This window comes from Vombatus ursinus, unplaced genomic scaffold (genome assembly GCF_900497805.2).
Source record: "Vombatus ursinus unplaced genomic scaffold, bare-nosed wombat genome assembly UNPS02014803.1, whole genome shotgun sequence".
Lineage (NCBI taxonomy): Eukaryota > Metazoa > Chordata > Mammalia > Diprotodontia > Vombatidae > Vombatus > Vombatus ursinus.
In genome coordinates this window covers 291,195-313,513 of record NW_020954581.1, presented here as the reverse complement: position 1 = coordinate 313,513, position 22,319 = coordinate 291,195, and the positions used below count along the sequence as shown (strand labels likewise).

General features: G+C 40.3%; 1 protein-coding gene across 1 annotated transcript in view; it reads right to left on the bottom strand.

The window, feature by feature from the left end:
* Window positions 1-5,146, bottom strand: part of COL24A1 (collagen type XXIV alpha 1 chain) — a 369,727-nt gene extending 364,581 nt beyond the window's left edge. Inside the window, exons 1-2 of the mRNA XM_027873950.1 lie at window positions 5,077-5,146; window positions 4,455-4,591 (exon numbers count right to left, since the gene is read on the bottom strand). Coding sequence (XP_027729751.1) covers window positions 4,455-4,516 — 62 coding nt within the window. The 5' untranslated portion in view covers window positions 4,517-4,591; window positions 5,077-5,146. The remainder of the gene's footprint in view (window positions 1-4,454; window positions 4,592-5,076) is intronic.
* Between the last annotated feature and the right edge of the window lie 17,173 nt (window positions 5,147-22,319).

The window sequence follows — 22,319 nt, the reverse complement described above, 5'->3', positions numbered from 1 at the left end:
TGACTTGCCCAGGGTCACACAGGTAGGAAGGGTCTGAGGCATGGTGCTCTATCCAGCACATCACCTAGCTGCTCCTAAGTCACAGGACCTCTGGTACTTACTAGCTGTTTGACCGTGGGCAAGTCAACAATAACAATAGTCATCTAATATTTATATAGTCCTTACTATGTGCCGGGCATAGTATTAGGTGTTTTCTCTGCTTCAGTTTCCTCCTCTAAAATAAGAGGTTAAACTAGACGGCCTCCAAGATCCTTTCTAATTCTAGACCTCTGGTTTTCTAAGACTTAGTAGTTTTACTGTTTCCCTTTTGCTAATTTTACAGGCTTCCACACTTGGGGAGATGATTGAAAAGCAGTCACAAGAAATATAATATGGCTTTAAAAGGGGTGAGTTTGAAATGGGTAGCCCTCCAAGTGGTTTCTGGATGCCTGGGTTCAGGTCTGTGAGGAAATGAAGCTTTCTTTCCCCTCCCAAGGGCATCATTGCAAAAGAACCATGGAAAATGAAAACTTCATAGGTTTCAGGAAGGAGCTAGGGCTTCAGCGAATGGTTTACCCTTAGCATCAGCTGCTCCTCCTATGTTTCTCCAGGATGCTTCCAGCTTCCAGCCCTTTGGGTATGGCTTTCAAACTAACTTCCATTCCCTCAAGGAAACAGGCTCTTCTTTCCATATTTAATTCTCAGATTAAAACTAATTAACTGGGGCAGGAAGTGGGAGGAAGGATTAATATTATATAACAATTGCTTACCCTTTCTCAAGTACTATTTACTGCTCATTTTTTCCTGTGCTTTGTAAACATGAAAATGAGTTTGAAAGTTTGTGTTGTTTTTTTTTTCCTCTCACTTATCGGAAACAGAATGGGTCTTTTCCTAAATTATGCAAATAAATAACTGTACTTCCTAAAACCTGGGACTTTCTCACCATAGAATTTCCCGATAAAGTTTCTCCCTACTTATAAACCATTGCAATTGTGCTCCGATGTTCCCCTTTCAAATCATTTTGTCTCTCCTTCTCCCTGTCCCTCCCCCCAATCATCTGGACCCAATTTACAAACCCCAAACTGCCCAGGAATTTATGCAGGGCCTTTTCTCTGAGAGTCTGGAAGGGGAGTGAATACCAGACAAGAAGAGATCAGGAGCAGAAGGAATAGCTTTAATCCATGAAGTTGGTCACAATTAGGAAAGGGTAACCCTAAGCAGCAAGTAGCTTCAAGGTGTCTTGAGGAGGTAAAGGGTGGTGGAGTGGAAGAGGAGATGGGGAGAAGAGAGAAACAGGGAGGGGGAAGGAGGAGAGAAGGATAAGTAGGAAGAAGAGGAGGAAGAGGAAAATGAGAAAGAAGAGGGGAAAGAGGAGGAAGAGTCTAGGCTGCTTAAATAACTGCAATATAATTCAAAGATGGGAGCAGCTAGATAGTGCAGTGGACAATGTCAGTCCTGGAGACAGAAAGATTTATCTTTCTGAGTTCAAATCCAGCCTCAGATCCTTCCTACCTGTGTGACCCTGGGCCTCAGTTTAACCCTGTTTGCCTCAGTTTCCTCATCTGTCAAATGAGCTGGAAAAGGGAATGCCAAATCACTCCAGTATCTTGCCAAGAAAACCCCAAATGGGGTCATGAAAGGTCTGACATGACTGAAAAATGACTAAATAACAATAAAATTCAAAAATACTGGGCATACCCAGAGAAACTCCTCTGGGTCTGCGCTTGCTGGGAGGGGGCAAACATGAAAGAGGAGGGTCCTCGGCCATCTTCTTGATCCCAGCTGCAGCTCCCATAATATGCTGTCAGCAGATGGAGTGGTCATGGACCTGCAAAGACTTACACTCTACTGGCAGAGGGTTCAGGCACATCGAAGCTAACCAGAGTCCTGAGAAAATGTAATATAGGTCTCATATGCAGATCTGCCTCTGCCCCCACCCCATATTTCACAGGCCACTAAACTTGAGTGTTACTTCAAGCCAATATTCTTATTTGTGATCAGTCAAATGGGAATCATACTTACCTTGCAGGATTCTGGGGAGAATCAAATGAGATAAGTATGTAAATGGTTTTGCAAACTTTAACTCTCCAAATGAAAGCTATTATTAAAGGTCATAAATCTAGACCTAGAAGGTCATCTAGTCAGAGGTCAGAGGTCATCTAGTCCAGTCTCCTCATTTTACACATGAGGAAACTGAGGTCCAAAGAGCTTAACCAAACTCACCCCAGATCACACACAGTAAGCACTAGAGATGGGATAGAATCCTTTGATCCCAGAACCAGACCGTTGGGAACTTAGGGGTCATCTGGTCCAAACCCTCATTTTAAAGATGAAGGAACTGAGGTCCAGAGAAGTATATGGAAATATTCAATTCAATTCAAAAGTAGCTCTCATTTATTAAGTGGTTACTAGATAGCAGGAGCCATGGAAGGAATGACATTTATTACGTGACAGGTTCTGTGTTAAAAACTTAACAAATATCTCATCTGATCCTCACAACAACCCTGGGAAGTAGGTGCTATTGTTATGCTCATTTTTATAGTTGAGGAAACTGAGGCAGACAGAGGTTAGGTGACTTGGCCAGGATCATACAGCTAGTAAGTAGCCTAGGCTGGATTTGAACTCTGGTCTTCCTAACTGGAGGCTCAGGACTCTATGCACTGCATCACCTAGCTGTCTCATGCCAAGGTAGGCACTGGGGTTATAGAAAGAAAACTAGAAACTTCCTGCCTTCAAGAAGTCCTCCACCTGGCAATACCTGAAAATATTGTCTGATATAGACGGTGTCCTGATCACTTCTGGCTGGAAGTTGTCAGATCTGACAGCACTAGAAAGGAAGCTCATATCTTAACCATTTTTCTGGGAAATTAATTCCTGAAAGTATTTGTTCTTCCACCCTTAAATCCCATGACCCCTTAAAGCACCCATTTCCCTCTCCATCTCTCTTCACTTTTTCTCCGATACTTTATTGTAGGCTGGGGGGGGGGGGGAAGACTTTCTCTCCCAAAGGCTTTGTAATTAGGAGCAAATTTTGAGAATAAATGAAAGACAGAAACAGAAGGTTATAAAGCCCTCCTCCCCCAAGCCCACCTCAGTCCAGGTCTCTGCCATTTTATTCCACACCACGGATGAAGTACAAGTTTGTACACATCCACGCTGCCCCCATGATTGAGGGACATTTTAAAATTTACTCACAACCTTCACCCTCGGTTCTGACAGCCTCATGACCCCTGGAGAGTTAGCTAGCATCTACTAGTCTGCCCCCATCCCTTCCGGTTAACCTAACGCAGGGACTACGTCTTTGTTGCAACGGCTTATCACAGTATTCAGTATCCCCTCTCTACTCCCATGCTAGAGACAAACTGATTTGCAACGTTCAGAATCCAAAAGAAATCCCTTTCCGTAGAACTGAGAAGTATCTTGTCAACTCACTTCCCTTTGAGTCCAAGAGGGTCTGAAGGTGGGGTGAGAAGCAGCAAACACACAGAACTCTAAAAAACAAACCAGGGGAGCCACAAGAAATCAGCTACATCAGGCTCCTTCAATTTTCACCGGGTACTGAGCTCCGCCCTCCTTCCTCCTTTCCCCCTAACCCGCCCCGCTTCTCCCGCTTCTAAGTCCCAAATGACAGTATAAGCGCAGAGAACCAAGCGAGCTGGTGCAATTTGCCTGTAGTGACGGAAGGCGAGTCTGTAAAAGTAGATTCCAGCTTACACCTTAAGTTCCAAACCAGCATGATTCAGCCCTCCTCAGGGTTATCACTCCCTCACTCCTCAACCCCTTTCTACAAAGCACTTGGAAACTGGGGCCCGAAACTGGCTGGGAATCCATAGACCGGGGGGTAAGCACAAAGCAGCGGGGAGACGCACCAAGGAGAGGGGCAGAGAGGGGAGGAGGGACACAAGAGAGAAGGGAGAGCAAGAAGAGAAAGAAGACAGGAGAGAGAAAGAGAAAGAAAAGGGGAGAGAGAAGGGAGGCGGAGAAAAGGAAGAAGAGTATAAAGGAGAGAAGAAGATAGAAAGAACGGGGAGAGAACAAGATGAGACAAGAGAGGGAGAAGAGACTGAGAGGAAAGAGGAGAAAGAAGAGAGGAATAAGGGAAGGGAGAGAGCAAGAAGAGAGAAGGGAGATTTGGGGGGCGGGGAGCGGGAGGGGGGCTGTCAACAAGCCCACAGAAGCCTGGTGCATCTCCCTGCAGGGACCAGGGCCAGTTCCTTTTCCCTCCCGCTCAAATGATGGTTTTAACATAAACTGTCTGAGATATCCTCTGGCAGGGGACTCTCTTTCAAACATGGTATTTTACAAATTGAAAAGACACGGGGAATGCCACAGCTGCCCTCCGGCTCCCACGCCAAAAAGTGACAGGGAACCGGAGCGCAGACCGCCTCCAGGCGCACAGGAAGAACCAGCTTGGAGACCGTCTGCCTGCTCTCCTGCCCTCCTGCCCCACGCCTCCGGCGAGCGCTGCTACTTACGTGATCGTGATCACCGTGGGGAAGACCTTTCCACGCCTTGTCCTGTGGGCTCCTAAATGCATTTGTATGCATCTGTCCAAGCAGCGAAGTGCTAACCGAAAACAGAAGCCAACTCCACACTGCTGGAGATGCAGGTACTGTCCATGAAAAGGGGGGGAAAGAATCACAAGAAAAAATAAGGATGCTTCAAAACAAAACAAACAAAACTTTCTAACAACTAGCCAAGGGAAAAACAAAACACCCCTATCGGACCAAAATAGGGAACAGGGAAAGCTCCAAGCTGGTTGACAGCCCCAGGGGAATGGTTCTCCCCAGGGCCAGTCAGGGGAGCAGAGGGCAAGCTCACTGTCCCGGGCAGAAGGAAGGCAGCCCGCAGCATCAATAGCGAGCGCCACACGCCACCAAGTAAGCCCTGGAGTTCACTTGCGGTTCAAAGGCGACTCCGCGACTCCAGAGGAGCTCTCTGCACTGGGCTGAGGAGGAGGAGGGAAGAGGGGAGGGAAGGAGACTGGGGGTGGGGAAAGTCCTTGGATCTGGGGAAGGAACCAATGCCCAAACTGAGACACACATACACACACACACACACACACACACACACACACACACACACACGCACACACACCACAGCTGCAATCAAGTCGGTGGAAGGGGGCTGGTGGACACTGCAAGGAGGAGGCTTTCAGCGCCGAGTGCCGCCCCTGCCGGCTGCTTCTCTTTGGGGAGGAGTGGAGCCAACTCCGTGGAGCAAATCTGGCCGGTGTTAAATTTCACCGCTTGCGGACTGGCAATGACATCACCAAACACAGAGCACACCTCCCCCCCACCCCCCTTCCCTTCCACCCATCAACCTTCTCCACCCCCACCACTCTCCTACCCCGGGGCAGAGCAAAGAGCAGCTCCTAAGCCAGAGCGGACGCTTTGGGGACTACCTTGTCTGCGCCTGCCCCGGCGGGCTGGAGCTGCGCTGCTCTCCGCCGAGCCTGTGCTGTGCTACCTCCGCTAGGCTGCACTGTCAGTGGAGTGAGCTTCTCGGTGACGGTGCTGCTTCCTTCCTTTTCCTTCTGTACTCCTGAATACCAGGCAGTTAGAGCTGTTAGAGGACTCCCTCTCATTTAACAAATGAGGAAACTGAGGCCGAGAGAAGTGATTTGCCTAAGATTACCCCCATCCAATCTGATCTAACAAGCATTTATTAAACGCCTACTACGTACAAGGCACTAGACCAAGAGCTGGGGATCCAATAGCAAAGGGAAAAAACAATTCCTGCCTTCAAAGTGCATTCATGGTGTGGCGGGTGGCTACTGACACAACACTGATAAGGAGGAAGAATATGTACAGGCAGGGGGATTCAATTCAACTTAACAAATATTCATGAAGTGCTTACTATGGGAGGTCATAGTGGTATAGAGGATACAAAGCTTTCCCAGGAGCCAGGAAGTCCTGGGTTCAAGATCCACATCTAGCATATAACAGTTGGGTGGTTCTGGCAAAGTCACTTAATCTGGCTATGACTTGAAGTTTCAGAGAAAGTATGGATCTGCGCTGGTAAAAGGAGGAGCTCCCTATTCCAGTGAAATCACGGGCCCAATCCCCATCCCTATGTGAAAGGTACTTTGCTTTAGAACTTGGGAAAAGAAAGACCAAAAAAAAAAAAAAGAAGAAGAAAAGAAAAAGATTCTACTTTGAATAAAATCATCAAAAGTTTCCGGTAAGTATTTCTTAGATTTAGAGGCTCAGTAGGAGTGGGGAGAAAGTGCCTCTGTTCAGAGTCCCTTTTAAATCAAACACTTTTAAAAAAGCAAACATTACTTTCTTGATGCCTCTTCACCCACCCCCTACCACACATTTTTTCCACTATTTCTTTCTCCTTGAATCTGTGAACACTAGTGGCCCCTGACTTCAAGTCAATAAAATTTGACATTACACCAATTTATCCATTTTCCTTACAAATGCACTTAAAATTATAATAGGTCACAGGACTGAAGATTTCTCTTTGCTGGGAAGATGGGAGGGGTTATATTCTATTTCTTTGCAATTTCTCCATTTTCTGTTTACTTCTCTTTTGTTTTAAAATATCCCTCATTCAGTTTATGTTTTCCATTCCTTTCCCTTTCAGCAATCTTATAGTGGCAAGAACATTGAATTTCGAATCAGTTAACTTGGTGGAAGATTTTTAATCTAATTACCTGATTTCAAATCCTTGCTCTGCTGCTTACTTACTGTGTGACCTTTGATTTCATCTCTCTGGGTCTCAGTTTCCTCATCTACAAAAGGAGAGAGTTGGTACTAGACAGAAGCACCAATGTGGGAGACAATAGGGACTTACTTCTAGAGCAAGGCTTCTTGTGCTCCCATACTTATGTGTTTGGGAAAAGACTCTTTTCACCACTGAAATCTAGGGAGAGCTAGCTGCATCTTTAAAACTGCCAGACTGGGACAGTCTCTCTCAATATCTGTCAGCATCCAGGATATGAAAGCCTTGTTCATAGGATGGTTAGGCACCTTAACCTGAGTTGGTTTGGGGGAAGGATTACCTTTCCCCTCTTCCTTTTAGGCCCTGTGGCCCCTAGAATTAGGTTTGCAGTTTTGGTCTATTTCATATGTCCTTTTTAGTTCTGGAGCTCAAGCTATAGAGACTTTGGAGTCAGGATTTCTGGACAGATGTTGCTGTCAGTCCAGTTGGGAAGCCCTAAGAAGCCAGGGTTCTGGGACTCAAACCCAGAGAGGCTTTGGATCTTAGTGGAACCATGCTATATAGGAGAGCTGAGTTATGAGCCTAATCCTTCTCCCCAGAGCCTGAGATGGTACAAGGGAGGGTCTATGCCCCCTAAGTATTAGGAGGGAATATTTGCTCTTGCTATATCTTTAAAGTGAACATTCCTTTGTAAAAGCTAATCTGACTGTTGAGTGGTTAAGTGGAACTGGGATGCAGGGCCTCCTAAAATTTGGGACCAGTAGCAGTGAGTGTTTAAGCCAGTCACAGAGAGACCAAACACCCTCATCCCTTTAAGTGTACTTGAGAACAATAAGGGAGGGATGAAATGTAACATACTTGGACTACAGGTGGTGGGGGACAGAGCAGTCACTGTTATACACATATTAAGTATCTGCTATGTGCAAGGCACTAAAGATGTAAAGTTGAAGAACAACAAAATCCCTTATTCAAGAAGTTTACAATCTAAAAGAAAGGCATACATGAAAGAAACAACATGAAGTGTGAATATAGTGTTTAAAAATAATTAAAAAGTAATAAGCATCCATACCATACCTTTGTGTAGTAACATTACTAGTCCAGGACTAGAAAAATCATGGTGACAGAGGAACTGAATAATAACAACAGACATTTTTATTTTAATTCTCAGCTCCATCAGAAGCTTGGGCAATTTGACTCAAAGGATGCAATTCAACCCAGAACATATTTATTAAGCACCTATTACGTGTAGACTACTATACTAAACCAAGGAAAGAGACCAAGTTTAGGTAAAATATAGACCCCTGCCTTCATAGCACTCATAATATGTTTTTTTTTCTTTTTTTGTGAGGCAATCGGGGGTTAAGTGATTTGCCCAGGGTCACACAGCTAGTAAGTATCAAGTGTCTGAGGCTGGATTTGAACTCAGTTCCTCTTGATTCCAGAACTGGTGCTCTATCACTGAGCCACTTAGCTGCCCCAAATGTGTGTGTGTGTGTGTGTGTGTGTGTGTGTGTGTGTTTAAGAGATAAAATTATACTTCAATTTGCACTCAGAATTCATCAGTTCTCTCTCTGGAGGTAGATAGCATTTTTCTTCATCAGTCCTTTGAAATTGTTTTAGATGATTATATTAATCAGAGCAGATAAGTCTTTCACAGTTGATTATCTCATTATTTCAATATTGTTTGTTACTATGTACAACGATCTACTGGTTTTGCTCTATTCACTTTATATCAATTCATATAGTTCTTTCCAGGTTTTTCTGAAACCATTTCCCTTGTCATTTCTTATAACATAATATTATTCTATCATAATCATATATCACAACTTTTTTAATCTTTCCCCCAGTTGATGGATATCCTCTCAATTTCCAATTCTTTGACACCGCAAAAAGAACTGTTGTAAATGCTTCACAGTACATATAAGGACTTTTCCTTTTTCTTTGATCTCCTTGGGATACACATCTCATAGTGATATTGGTGGGTCAATATCAGTTTTTAGCTCTTTGGACATAGTTCCAAATTTTTCTCAGGAGTGATTGGACCAGTTCACAACTCCCCCAACAGTTTAGTAGTGTACTTACTCTCTCACATCTCCTCCAGCATCTGACAAGTGAGAGGTGGTGCCTCAGAGTTCTTTCAATTTACATTCTCTAAGCAATAGTGATTTAGAGGATTTTTTCATATTACTATAGATAGTTTTGATTTCTTCTTTAGAAAGATGCTTGTTCTTGGGTGGAACCAAGATGGCAAAGTAAAGGCAAGGACTCGCCTAAACTCTCCCCCAAAACCCTCCAAATACCTTTAAAAATGACTCTAAACAAATTCTAGAGCAGCAGAACCCACAAAAAGGCAATGTGAAACAAATCTCCAGCCCAAGACAACCTGGGAGGTTGACAGGAAAGATCTGTTGCACCAGAGTGAAAAAGGAAGGCAGTTCAGTGTAGGCTGTGCCAGCACAGACAAGGCTCCAGCAAACTTAGAGCAGGTCTCAAGGTGACTGAATCACTAGCAGCAGTGGTGGTTTACAGACTTCTCAGCCCATAGACACAAAAGACAATTCAGAAAGTCAGCAGGGAAGGTCTCTCAGGCCTTGGAGAGAGAGGAGTGCAGTCCAGCCCCAGCTGCAGCACAGCCCTGGCCCCAGCAAACCAGGAGCAGGCCTTGGGAGAGACTGAAGCAGCAGCAGCAGCAGCAGCAGTGGATGTTTCTTACATCCTTCTTACAGAAGGTAAGGAGGTCAAACAACTGGTCAGAAGGAGATTACAGGGGTCTTTTCGCTAGCACTGAGGCAGATCTCTGTTGCTTTGCCCATACTCAGATCTGAGTCCTGGGTGGCAGTCCCAGGGCAAGGAGGAGCACTAGCGTAGCAGAACTTGCAACCACAGAGGAGGGGGGACCTTCCTCATAGTTCCAGGGCAGAAAAGAGTGCTCGTGGTAGCTCTCAGACCAGAGCACAGGCCAGGAAAGGATTACTCCTCACCCTTGATCATATCACCTTGGAAGAACTGAAAACTTACAGGTCCCTAGAAGTATCTCTGAAAATAGCTACATAAAACCCTTGGAGCTTGGGACAGTTCACCCTTCACCCCAGAAGCAGAGCCCTACCTTAACAAAGAGTTAAAAAGTCATGTAATAGGCTGGGAAAATGAGCAAACAACAGAAAAAAGAAAACTCTGACTATAGAAACTTACTTTGATGACAAGGAAACTCAAAACACATACTAAGAAGAAGACAACAAAATCAAAGCTCCTACATCCAAAGCCTCCAAGAAAAAAATACAAATTGGTCTCAGGCCATGGCAGAGCTCAAAAAAGAATTTTGAAAATCAAGTAAGAGAAGTAGAGGAAAAATTGGGAAGAGAAATGAGAGTGATGCAAGGAAATAATGAAAAATCAGTCAACAGCTTGGTAAAGAGACACAAAAAAATACTGAAGAAATAACATCTTAAAAAACAGACTAGGCCAAATGGTAAAAAGAGGTCCAAAAAGTCAATGAAGAGAAGAATACCTTAAAAAGCAGAATTGGCCAAATGGAAAAGGAGATGCAAAATCTCACTGAAGAAAATAAGTCCTTAAAAATTAGAATGGAGCAAGTGGAAACTAATGACTTTATGAGAAATCAAGATATCATAAAACAAAACCAAATGAATAAAAAAATAGAAGATGATGTGAAATATCTCATTGGAAAAACAACTGACCTGGAAAATAGATCCAGGAGAGGTGATTTAAAATTTATTGGACTACTTGAAAGTCATGATAAAAAAAAGAGCCTAGACATCATCTTTCAAGAAATTATCAAGAAAAACTGCCCCGATATTCTTGAACCAGAAGGTAAAATAAAAATTGAAAGAATCCACCAATCACTTCTTGAACAAGATCCCAAAATGAAAACTTCCAGGAATATTATAGCAAAATTCCAGAGTCCCCATGTGAAGAGGAAAATATTGCAAGCAACCAGAAAGAAACAATTCAAGTATCATGGAACCACAATCAGGATAACACAAGATTTAGCAGCTTCCACATTAAAGAATCAGAGGGCTTGGAATATGATATTCTTGAGGGCAAAGGAACTAGGATTACAACCAAGAGTCACCTACCCATGATGGGTAAAATAGACATTCAATGAGATACAGGAATTTCAAGCATTCTTGAGAAAAGACCAGAGCTAAACAGAAAATTTGACTTTCAAATACAAGATTCAAGAGAAGCATGAAAAGGTAAACAGGAAAGAGAAATCATAAGGGACTTGTTGTTACACTTGTACGTGGAAAGATGATATTTGTAACTCATGAGAAATGTCTCAGTATTAGGGTAGTTGAAGGGAATGTATGTATAGACAGAGGGCACAGGGTGAGTTGAATATGAAGGGATGATATCTAAAAAGTAAAATTAAGGGGTGAGAGAGGAATATACTAGAAGAAAGAGAAAGGAAGAGGTAGAATGGGTTAAATTCTCTCACATAAAAGAGACAAGAAAAAGGGGAGGGGAAGAGTGGGGAGGTGAGGGGGACTGAGTGAACCTTACTCTCATCAGAATTGGCTTGAAGAGGGAATAACATATACTCAATTGGGTATAGAAATCTATCTTACCCTACAAGAAAGTAGGGGTGAAAGGGATAAAAGAAGGGGGAGTGATGATAGAAAGGAAGGCAGATTGGGGGAGAAGGTAGTCAGAAGCAAAACATTTTTGAGGAGGGACAGAGAGAATAGAATAAATGGGGGGATAGATGGAGGGAAATACAGTTAGTCTTTCACAACATGACTACTATGAAAGTGTTTTACATGACTACACATGTATAACATATCAAATTGCTTGCCTTCTCAATATGGGGTTGCAAGGGAGAGAATTTGGAACTCAGACTTTTAAAAATAAATGTTAAAATTGTTTTTACGTATAACAGGGGAAAAATAAAATACTAAATAAATTAAAAAAAATAAAACTGCTTGTTCATATATCTTGAACATTTCCCAATTGAGAAATGGCTTGTATTTTTATCAATTTGACTTGGTTCCCTATGTATTCGAGAAATGTAGCTTTTGTCAGAGAAACTTGTAAAAAAAATTCATATTACTTCATTGTCTACTACATTTTCTCAAAATGTAATTTCCCTGATTATCTATTTTAATTAGGCCAAAATTTGCTTTTGCTTTGTTTGAGATCATGATTGCCACCCCTGCCTTTCTTACATCAGCTGAAGCATAATAGATTCTGCTCCAATCTCTTATTTTACTCTGCGAGTGTGTCTTTCTGTTTCAAGTGTGTTCTTGTAAACAATGTATTGTTGAATTCTGGTTTCTTATTCATTCTACTAACCACTTCCATTTTATGGGTGAGTTCATGCCATTCACATTCACAGTTATGATTACTAATTATATATTCCTTTCATCCAATTTTCTTCTGTTTATCCTTTGCTGTCTTTTTACTCTGTCCCTACTGAGAAGTCTGTTTTGTTTCTGACCACTGCCTTCCATAATACAGTCTCCATTTTGTCATGCACCCTTTGTCCCTTTCTCTTATCCCCTTCCCATGCTACTTCCTTGTTGGGTAATATAGACCTCCATCTCTATCTTCATGTGTATATATATATATTTTTTCTTCCCTCTATGAACCAATTCTGAGGACAGTGAAGTTCAAGGGTTGCCCACCCCCTGCCTTGTTTTCTGCTCTACTATAAAATCTCTTCCTTTAGTGACTCTTTTATGTGAGATAATTTTCCCCATCCTTCCCCTCCCTTTGCCCTTCTCCCAGCGCATCCCTCTTTCTCACTGTTTCATTTTTTTAGATCATTCTCATGTAATCACCTTACACCAATGCCCTTTGTCTATGTAGACTCCTTTTGATTGCCCTAATAATGATAAGTTCTTAAGAGTTACATGTATCATATTCCCATAAAGGAATTAAACAGTTTAACATTATTGAGTTCCTTATGATTTCTCTTTCTTGTTTATCTTGTTGTGCTTCTTTTGAATCTTATTTTTGAATGCCAAATTTTTTATTCAGTTCTGAATTTTTCATCAGGAATGCTTGAGAGTCCTCTATTTCATTAAATATCACTTTCTCCCCCTATACTCAGTTTTGCTGTGTAGATTATTCTTCGTTATAATCCTTGCTTTTTTGCTTTCCAGACTATTACTTTCCAAGCCCTCCACTCCTTTAACATGGAAACTGCTGAATCTTGTGTGATCCTGACTGTGGCTCCACAATATTTGAATTGTTTCTTCCTGGCTGTTTGCAATATTTTTTCCTTGACCTGGGAGCTCTGGAATTGGCTATAATATTCCTGGGAGTTTCCATTTTGGGATCTCTTTCAGGAGGTGATCAGTGGAGTCTTTCAATTTCTATTTAATCCTCTGGATATAAACTATCAGGACAGCATTCCTTTATAATTTCTTGAAATATGATGTTTAGGTTCTTGTTTTTTGCATCATGGCTTTCTGACAGTCCAATAATTCTGAAATTATCTCTCCTTGATCTATTTTCCAGATCAGTTGTTTTTCTGATGAGATACTTCACATGTTCTTACATTTTTCATTCTTTTATATTATTTTATTGTTTATTGTTTCTCATTATCTCATAGCTCTGTCTCATCAGAATTGACTCAAAGAGGGAATAACATACACATTCATTTGGATATAGAAATCTATCTTACCCTACAGGAAAGTAGGGGGGGAACTAGCTTCCCTGTCATTAGTTTCCACTTTCCCAATTCTAATTTTTAAGGAATTATTTTCTTCAGTGAGCTCTTGTACCTCCTTTTTCCATTTGGCCACTTTTTCTTTTTAAGTTCTTTTCTTCAGTGAATATTTGTACCTTTAGTCCAATTCTGTTTTTTAAGGTGTTATTTTCTTCAATATTTTTTCTGCCTCTTTTACCAAGCTGCTATATCTGTTTTCATAATTTTCTTGCATCATTCTTATTTCTTTTTCCAATTTTCCCTTTACTACTCTTCTTTCTTTCTTCCAGGAATTCTTGTTGGAGTTGTATTAAATTAGCATTTTTCTTTGAGGCTTTGCTTGTAGCTGTTTTCATGTTGGTGTCTCCCTGCCACTCTAGTAGTTTTTTTTTTTGTTTGTTTGTTTTGTCAAGTTTTTTCAGTGCTGTTTGCTCAATTTTCCAGCCTATTTCTTGACATCGACCTTTATGTTAAAGTTGGGCTCTGTTTACATTCTAGTGGGCAGAGACAAGTAAGTTGTTTACCAATACTGATTATACCAGGGATAACCCTTATGATGTACACTTGGAAAATTCAAGAAGGGAGAATGCACTTTCATCTAGGGGAATCAGCCGGATTTCATAAAGGAGGTGCCACCTGACCCAAGCCTGGAAGAAAGGGAACAATTTCAACAAGAAGAGATACTGGATAAATGCAATTCAAGCACTGAAAATATCTTGAGTGTGTGAATGCACAGAGGTGCTATTCTTCAGGTCCATCATTGAGGGATAGTTAAAAAAGCAATTTGTTTGAATTGAGGAGAGCCTGAAGGAGATTATGGGGAAATGATGCTGGAGAAATAGCTTGGACCCTGATGGAAGGAAGAAGATCTGAAATATCAGAGTAAGAAGTTTGTATTTTAAGTTTGGGAAAATGGCAGGTTTGATTTAATGGATTCAATTTGTCCCTAGTGGGTAGAACTACAGTAGGAACACACTGCAGAGGCAGATTTAGGCTTGATGTAAGGAAAAATTTCCTAATACCTAGAACTGTCTAAAATAAGATGGACTGCCTCCTACAGTGTGGTGGGATCCACACCCTTGAGAGCCTCTTAAGCAAAGCTTCAATGACCACCTTTTGAAGATGTAGAAATAATTCTTGGTCAAGTTCAGGTAGGACTAAATGACCTCTGGAGTCCTGAGGTTCTGTGATTTAGTAGGGAGAAACTGGAATTTCTAAGTAGGGGAGGGACTGGTCAGAACTATACATTAGGGGGATCATTTCCACTGAATAAAGGGTGGATTGGAAAGGGGAGACACTGGAAACAAAGAAACCATTCAGGAAGTCCTCACAATAATCCAAGTGACAGCTGATGAGGGCCAAAATTAAGATGGTGATGATGTGAGTAGAGAAGACTGTGAATGTGAAAGATGTTGTAGAGGTATATATAATTGATAGGAAACTAAAAACAAAACAAAAACCTGAAGGTAGTACATCTATCAATATCTGCTTACTTGGGATTTCTGGCTAAAAAGATAAATTGGGTAATGAAAATCCAGGATAGGAGCCGTACTTACTATAATCATAAAATGGTTTTGGGATATACAATGAAGGGTTATTTTTCTATTTTGACCAGAGACTATTAGGAGGCATGTAATTACCCTAGATCATCTGCTATCCAATCTGAGTAGTAGCATATTTTTTACACAAATGGTGGACATTATAAGAAGAATGCACAAGCCAAAGATAGGGGGGGACCTCAGAAACCCTGTAATTCAAATCCTTTATGTTACAGAGAAAAAAACTTAGGGTCAGGGAAGTGAAGTCCAAGTCACACAGGTGAGCATTGGAGTAAGTTTTGAGCCCAGATAGTTGATCTACAGGGTCTCTCTAGGATTCTCTTTTTAAATTTTCTTACCCTGGGTAAATAGTGCATCTCTTCTGCCTAGTTCATCTTATGTGTTATAGCCTATTTCTAAGGAATAATCATAAACAGTTTTATAGGCTTGTTAACATAGTAATATAAAGAAAACAATGTGATAACAAAAGCTTAAACTAAGCATTTAATTAAAAAAAAACACTAAGAGTGATGCCACCACAATGTCCTCTCCTGATGCCTATTTCTGGCATGGAGGTGGCATGTTAGGCTCTCAGAGGCTATGCCAGAAGGACACAAGCTTGGGGATGGGCTATCATTCTGGAAAGGCTTTGGCTACACTCTTGGCAACACACCAACTCTACTTGCTGTGGAGCAGGTTAGCTAAGCACCAAGAAGCTTATCACCAGTGGGCGGGCTAGTTGGTGATAAATTCTTTAGCTATGGAAATCCATGAAACAGAGACAAATATACTGTGGGAGTCATTCCTGTATCAGCTGCTATCACTGAATTCCTAGGGCAAAGATCAAAATTATTACAAAACTAGAGAAAAGAATAAAAATGAAGAAAAGATGTGATATACAACTGAAATGACTCAATCCTGACCTTTAAGTTACTGATGACAAAAAAATGGGTAATAAATGAGTGAAAGGATATAGGTACTAATTACAATACTCTCATACAGAAGTTTAAACAATATAAGTCAACTGCCTTAATGAGGAGATTTTTTAAAAAATAAAAAAGAGTGTCTTGGTCAGCTAGATCTTGACTCACATGCCAAGCAGAAAGAGGCATCAGTCAAAGACAACCCTGATTTAGATTATAAAGTCATTTGCAATATCTTAGAGAAAAGGATGATGGAATATTAGATCAATACCACCTAATAAAACAGTAAAGTGGAGGGTAAAAGTAGTTCGAAGGAAATTTGGCAAAAAACTCAGTTAAGGGAAAGAGGACAACAAACAAAAGAAAAATGAAAAAGATCTGCAAAGATTTTCATTTTATACCAGACTATTTTCACCACCAAGAACAGTAGACCCACTACACTTGGACCCTAACATCATAGAATCAGATGTGGTGGTAGAGAAGGTAGCAATGACACTAATCAATTAGTTAACAAGAATTTAATGAGCAAGTACTGGGGATACAAAGAAAGGCAAAAAACAGTCCCTCCCCTCAAGGAGCTTACATTCTAATGGGATAGACAACATGTAAATAAAGATATATGTGTGTATATATATATATATATATAATATATATATATAATATATATATACACACACACACACATATATATAGATAGATATGTGTGTATGTATATATGTATATATGTATGTATATGTATGTATGTATGTGTGTTTATATATATACATACAAGATGTACACATCATAGACAGAAACTCTAGTGGTTGGGGTATCCCAAAAAAGGTTTCCTGTAGAAAGAAAGCAGCATTTGAGCTGAGTGTTAAAGGAAGCTAGAGATTTTAAAAGGCCAAGCCAAGGAGGGAAAGTATTTCAGGCATGGGGAACAGCCAGGAGGAGCCAGGAAAATTACCTCTGTGCCACCATGTAATAGGGGAGTAGTGGGAGGAGGGGGAAGGTGGGGAGAGGTGGGGGGAGGTGGAGACTGGTCTCTGGGTCAGTTAAGCCTTAGCATATATATACCCGGAGGCTAGGGCTAAACCAATCAAAGTGAGCTTTTCCATCTCACGGTAGGAAAACAGGTAGGCTTTTGCAAATGATATTCCACTATAGACAGAGCTGGTGGAGGTAGATAGAGCCTTGGTCTTTGAATCAGAAACACCCGAGTTCACGTCTGGCCTCAAGCACTTAGTAGTTGTGTGACCCTGGCCAAATCATTTGATATCTGTATGCCTCAGTATCTTCCAATATAAAATGAGGATAATAATAGCAACTACCTTTCAGGGTTGTTGTGAGGATGAAATGAGATAATATTTGTAAAAGAACTGGGCACTTTGTTCTTGTTGTTTGTCCTTAGTTTCAGAAGAGGACCAATGACCTCAGAAAGGTGATGTCTTGACTTGCAGGTGAATTGGATTTAAGTGAGGCAGGGCTGTGCAAAGTGAAAGTATAATATTGCTTAGCACAGTAGCTGGCACATAGTAGGAGCTAGGTAAACGCTTACTGCCTTCCCTATATACCCTATCTTCTATCTTTACTATCACATGACTTACTAAAGGACTGTTGAGAATACAAGAGCCCACTGTCCTTATTGTTTGTTGATTATACAAAAGTATTTAGGTAGAGCAAAGCATAATTTTATATGCTCTCTTTCTACAAGGCATCTCATTCGCATACATCAAAATTATTCAAGCTACCTGGAAAGATATAATAGCAGCTGTCCTGCGCTCCTCTTTAATTCTAGGCCCAACTCACTATTTGTATCATCTGCTGTGTGTATGTGTGTGTGTGTTTAGTCATTTTTAGTCATGTCCAATGCTTCATGACTCCTTTTGGGTTTTCTTGGCAAAGATACTGGAGTGGTTTGCCATTTCCTTCTCCAGCTCATTTGACAGATGCCTCAGGAAGTTGAGGCAAAGAGGGTTAAGTGACTTGTCTAGGGTCCCTTAGCTAGTAAGTATCTGAGGCTGGATTTGAATGCAGGAAGATTATGCCACCTATGTGCACACACATCTTCACACACATACACATATTTGCACTGATGAACAAACCTTAAAGGTTGCTCACCTAAGTGTGTATCATAATAAAAATCTGGTATCATCTAATCATCATGTCATCTGCCATTTATATACATATATACATATGCACATACAGTTGACTTGTGGATTCCAGATTTGCACATTCATCCACTTGCTAAAATTTATTTGTAACCCCAAAAATCAACACTCGTGGCACTTCTGTAGTTGCTCATGGAAATGTTCAGAGTAGCAAAAAATTTGAGTTGTCTGGTGTGCGTGTTCCCAGCTGAGGTCAAACAAGGCAACTCTGCCTTCTTGCTTTAACTCTCATGCTATCAAAAAATGTTCCCGTCAGTGGTCCCCAAGCAATAGCACTGAAGTACTGCTTTGTGTTCCTAAACACAAGAAGGGTGTGATGCACCTTACAGAGAAAATAAATGCATTAGATGAACTTCATTCAGGCATGAGTTACGGTGCTGTTGGCCATGAATTCAATGTTAACAAATCAATGAAAGGAAGAGAAAATTCACATGTAATTATCATTTGTAAGAAATAAATATTAAATAAAGTGTCTTTAGAAAGAAATATGCATGAAGCAAGGTTATGTATTGATCAACTGATGAAAATGTTGTGATCAGAGGCTCACAAACTCCTAACCCTAGGATCAGGATTTACTAATTCAGTGTTCACAGTAATTTTACAGAACATAATTATTGCAAATGATGAGAATTGACTGAATGTGTTTATATAATATATACACACATATATGAGATTATATAGATATATATGTGTGTGTATATATATATGTGTGTGAAAAAAATAAATATATAAATCCACATATATAAGTATGTATCAATGGTCAAGCATTATAGGTTGTCCACCTAAGTGTCCATCATTGCAATCTGAGTAATAGAAATTCTTCATCCTTTTAGTTGTGCTCACATAAATGGTTAGCCCAAAGCCTTTTGAGTGGTTAGAGATTTCTTATAGCTCTGAAGTGTTCTGGGGCTTGATGTAACCAACATAATATCATCTTGCCTATAGGAATATTTGAAAAACCTCACCATCCACAGGGAATTCAATTCTTCTTCAACTTGGACTCTGGACTGCATATCCTCTATCACAATGGAAAACAATTTTGGCAACTCTACAGCTCCACTCCCCCATTTTCCGCCTCTTCTGATATTTAGGATCATAGGGTCAGTGAGTTGGGCCTAGAATTAAAAAGGAGAGCCAGCCAAATTGCCTTCACAAAATTACAAAGCTCCGTTAAATCACACAAGTATCTTTGCAATGCCAAGAGGAAGTAAGACCCTTGGCATGTTGGGTGGACCTCAGTGGCAAATTTTTAAAAGGACAAGGACAAATGTCTCCCAAGATGGGCAGGCCTAGATGGGTTGCATTGCATCTACATTAATGGAAGGACTCACAAAGCAATGAAATCTCAGATCTTCTTGAGAATTTAAATACTAATATTTATTTAAGAGGAATACTTTGTGAGTTCACAAAAGTTTTATTCTGATGCCTCATTGTTGTAGAGAGGTGACCCTGGGTCCTCTAAGACTATACTATCAGGATATGAGCTCTGAAAAGGCCTTACATATGGCCCTGGTGATATACTGTATGTTTTTTTTTTTCTGATGACCAGTCTCACTACATTCAGAGAGGCTCATTACAAGGCTGGCTTGTGACTCTCCCACACTCCTCCACCGTGACTCAGATGCCATTTTATTTTGGAACTTCCCTCAAAAGACCTGGGGATTTTTCATCCTGGAACATAGGTCTGCCATGATGCCCCTTTCTCCCACTGGTGAGTTCTTTATGGAGATTTCCATATGGGGAATGGGCCCAGGTTGGCTATGCTACATTCCCTTTCTGCCTCTCTGGACTTCACCAAGCCCCATTGTAGGGACCTTCTCCCTCCCCCACACCCCCACCCCAAGCTTTTCAGCTCCCTTTTATATGTTATCTTCTCCTATTACAATGTTAAGTTCCTTGATGACAGAATCTGTCTCTTTGCTGGTGTTTGCATTCCCAGTGCCCAGCACAGTGCTAGGCACATAATAAATGTGTGTTGCCTGCCTTCAGGGTACTCAGTTTTTGGCCACAACAATGGAAAGACCATCCACACCAGTAAAATAGCAGATACCTAAGCATTGTAAAATATTTATAAGATTCCTTTATTTTCCTGGGATAAAATAGCACAAACACAAATTATTCTGATGAGAAAGAAGGAAGCTAGGTTGAGAAGTGGATAAAACACTGGACCTGAAGTCAGGAAGGCTTGAGTTCAAATTGAGTCTCAGATATTTGCTATCTGTATGACCTGGGCAAGTCTTTTAACTTCTCTGTGCCTCACCTTCTCCACCTGTAAAATAAGGATGATAGCACTTACCTTCCAGGCTTATTGTGACAGTTGAATAAGATATTATCTATAAAGCACTTTGCAACCTTAAAGTGCTGTATATATTGGTTATTATTGTTTTTATCAGTCAGCAAATATTAATTAAGCACCTACCTTGTGCTAGTCACTGTGCTAAGTATTAAGGATATAAAGAAAGGCAAAACACCCCTGCTCTCCAGGAATTCATGTCTAATGTTGCAAACAACTTGCAAACAACTGTGTACAAATAAGCTATATACAGGATAAGTTTGAAATAATAAACAGAGGTAAGGTACTGGAATTAAGGGGGACATTATTTTCATCAACATCATCATCATCATCACTACTACCACCATCATCTTCTTTATTATATCATCATCATCATCACTACCACCACCACTATCACCACCATCATCATCATCATCATTATCATTATCATCACCACCACCACTATCATCTTCTTTATCATCATCATCATCATTATTATCATTACCACCACCATTATCATCTGCTTCATCATCATCACCACTACCACCACCAATATCATCTTCTTCTTCATCATCATCATTATTAAAGCTGTCTAAAGAGTTAAATGTGAGTGCACAGGTAATTGATTCATTAACCAACTTAGAGTTTTAAAAGGCATGCACACAGCATGTAATCAAGGGCAATGTAACTAAGTATTAATTATATGTTAAAATATGAATTAAGTATTAATAATAAAGAATGGCATGGTCCTGTAAGAAAAGTCAGGAAACTAAAACTGAGAATGAGCTGAAGCTTGCCAGAAATCCGAAGAACAACATATAAACCTTTACTAACTATATTGGGTGCAAGAAGAAGATCAGAGAATTGATATCAGCAGTCATTGTTGGGTATATGGGACAAGAGTAACCAGTGAAAGGAAGAAACAAGTTGTGCTAACCTATTCCAATTTTGCTTCTGTTTTCTCTACCAAGGAGAATGCTATTTAGACTGGATGGTTTGAATATTTAGATAGTTTGTCATCTTTTCCAATTCTCTGGACATAAGCTGAAAGTTTGTTTTGATTTATAGTTCTCTTATTACTGATGATTTGGAGCAATCTTTCACGTAGTTATTATCATTTATATCATTTGTAATGTTTCTTTGGGAACTATTTGTGCAAATATATTGGCTTATCCATTGTGGAATGGCTCTTAGTCTTACGTATTTGTGTTAATTCTCTATGTATCCTGGATATTAATGTCCTTTGTCTACCCAATTAGGTGGTACAGTGGATATAACACTGGACTTGAAGTCAGGAAGATTTAAGTTCAAAACCTTCATCAAACACTTAGGACCTTGGACAAGTCATTTAATCATTTAATCGCTGTCTATCTCAGTTTTCTTAACTGAAAAATCAGGATAAAATAGTTCTTACCTCCCAGGATTGTAGGAGGGATAAATGAGATAATTGTAAAGTGCTTTGCAAACCTTAAAGCCCTATATAAATGCTAGCTGCTACTACTACTACTAGACCACCCTCTACCACTGTCACCACTACAACAGCTACTGCTACTACTACTACCACCACCACTATCACCATGACTACTACTACTACTACCACCACTACTACTACCACTACCATTTCTCCTTCTCCTTCTACTACTACTCCTATTCCTAATACCACCTAAGAAAGAAGTCCTTATTTGATGACAACTACTGGGAAAACTGGAAAGGAATCTGGCAGAAAATAGATTTAGGACAACACCTTACACCATATTTCACAATATATTCAAAATGAGTTTATTACCTGAATATTAAAGATCATATTATATTAAAAATTAGAAGAGAAGTAGCTCATATATCTTTCACAGGCATGGGTAGGAGGTAAATTCCTAACCAAATAAGTAACAGAGATGATTACAAAAGATAAGACTGATCATTGTGATTGCATGAAATTGCACAAACAAAATTAACTCATCTGGGATAATCAGAGAAGTGGTTAATTAGAAAAAAAGAAACTTTTTATGAAATATCTCTGATAAGATTTTGATATGCAAGATATATAGATAACTGACAAAAATATGTAAGACTAGAACTGTTTTCCCAATAGAGATGTGGTGAAAGGATATTAAT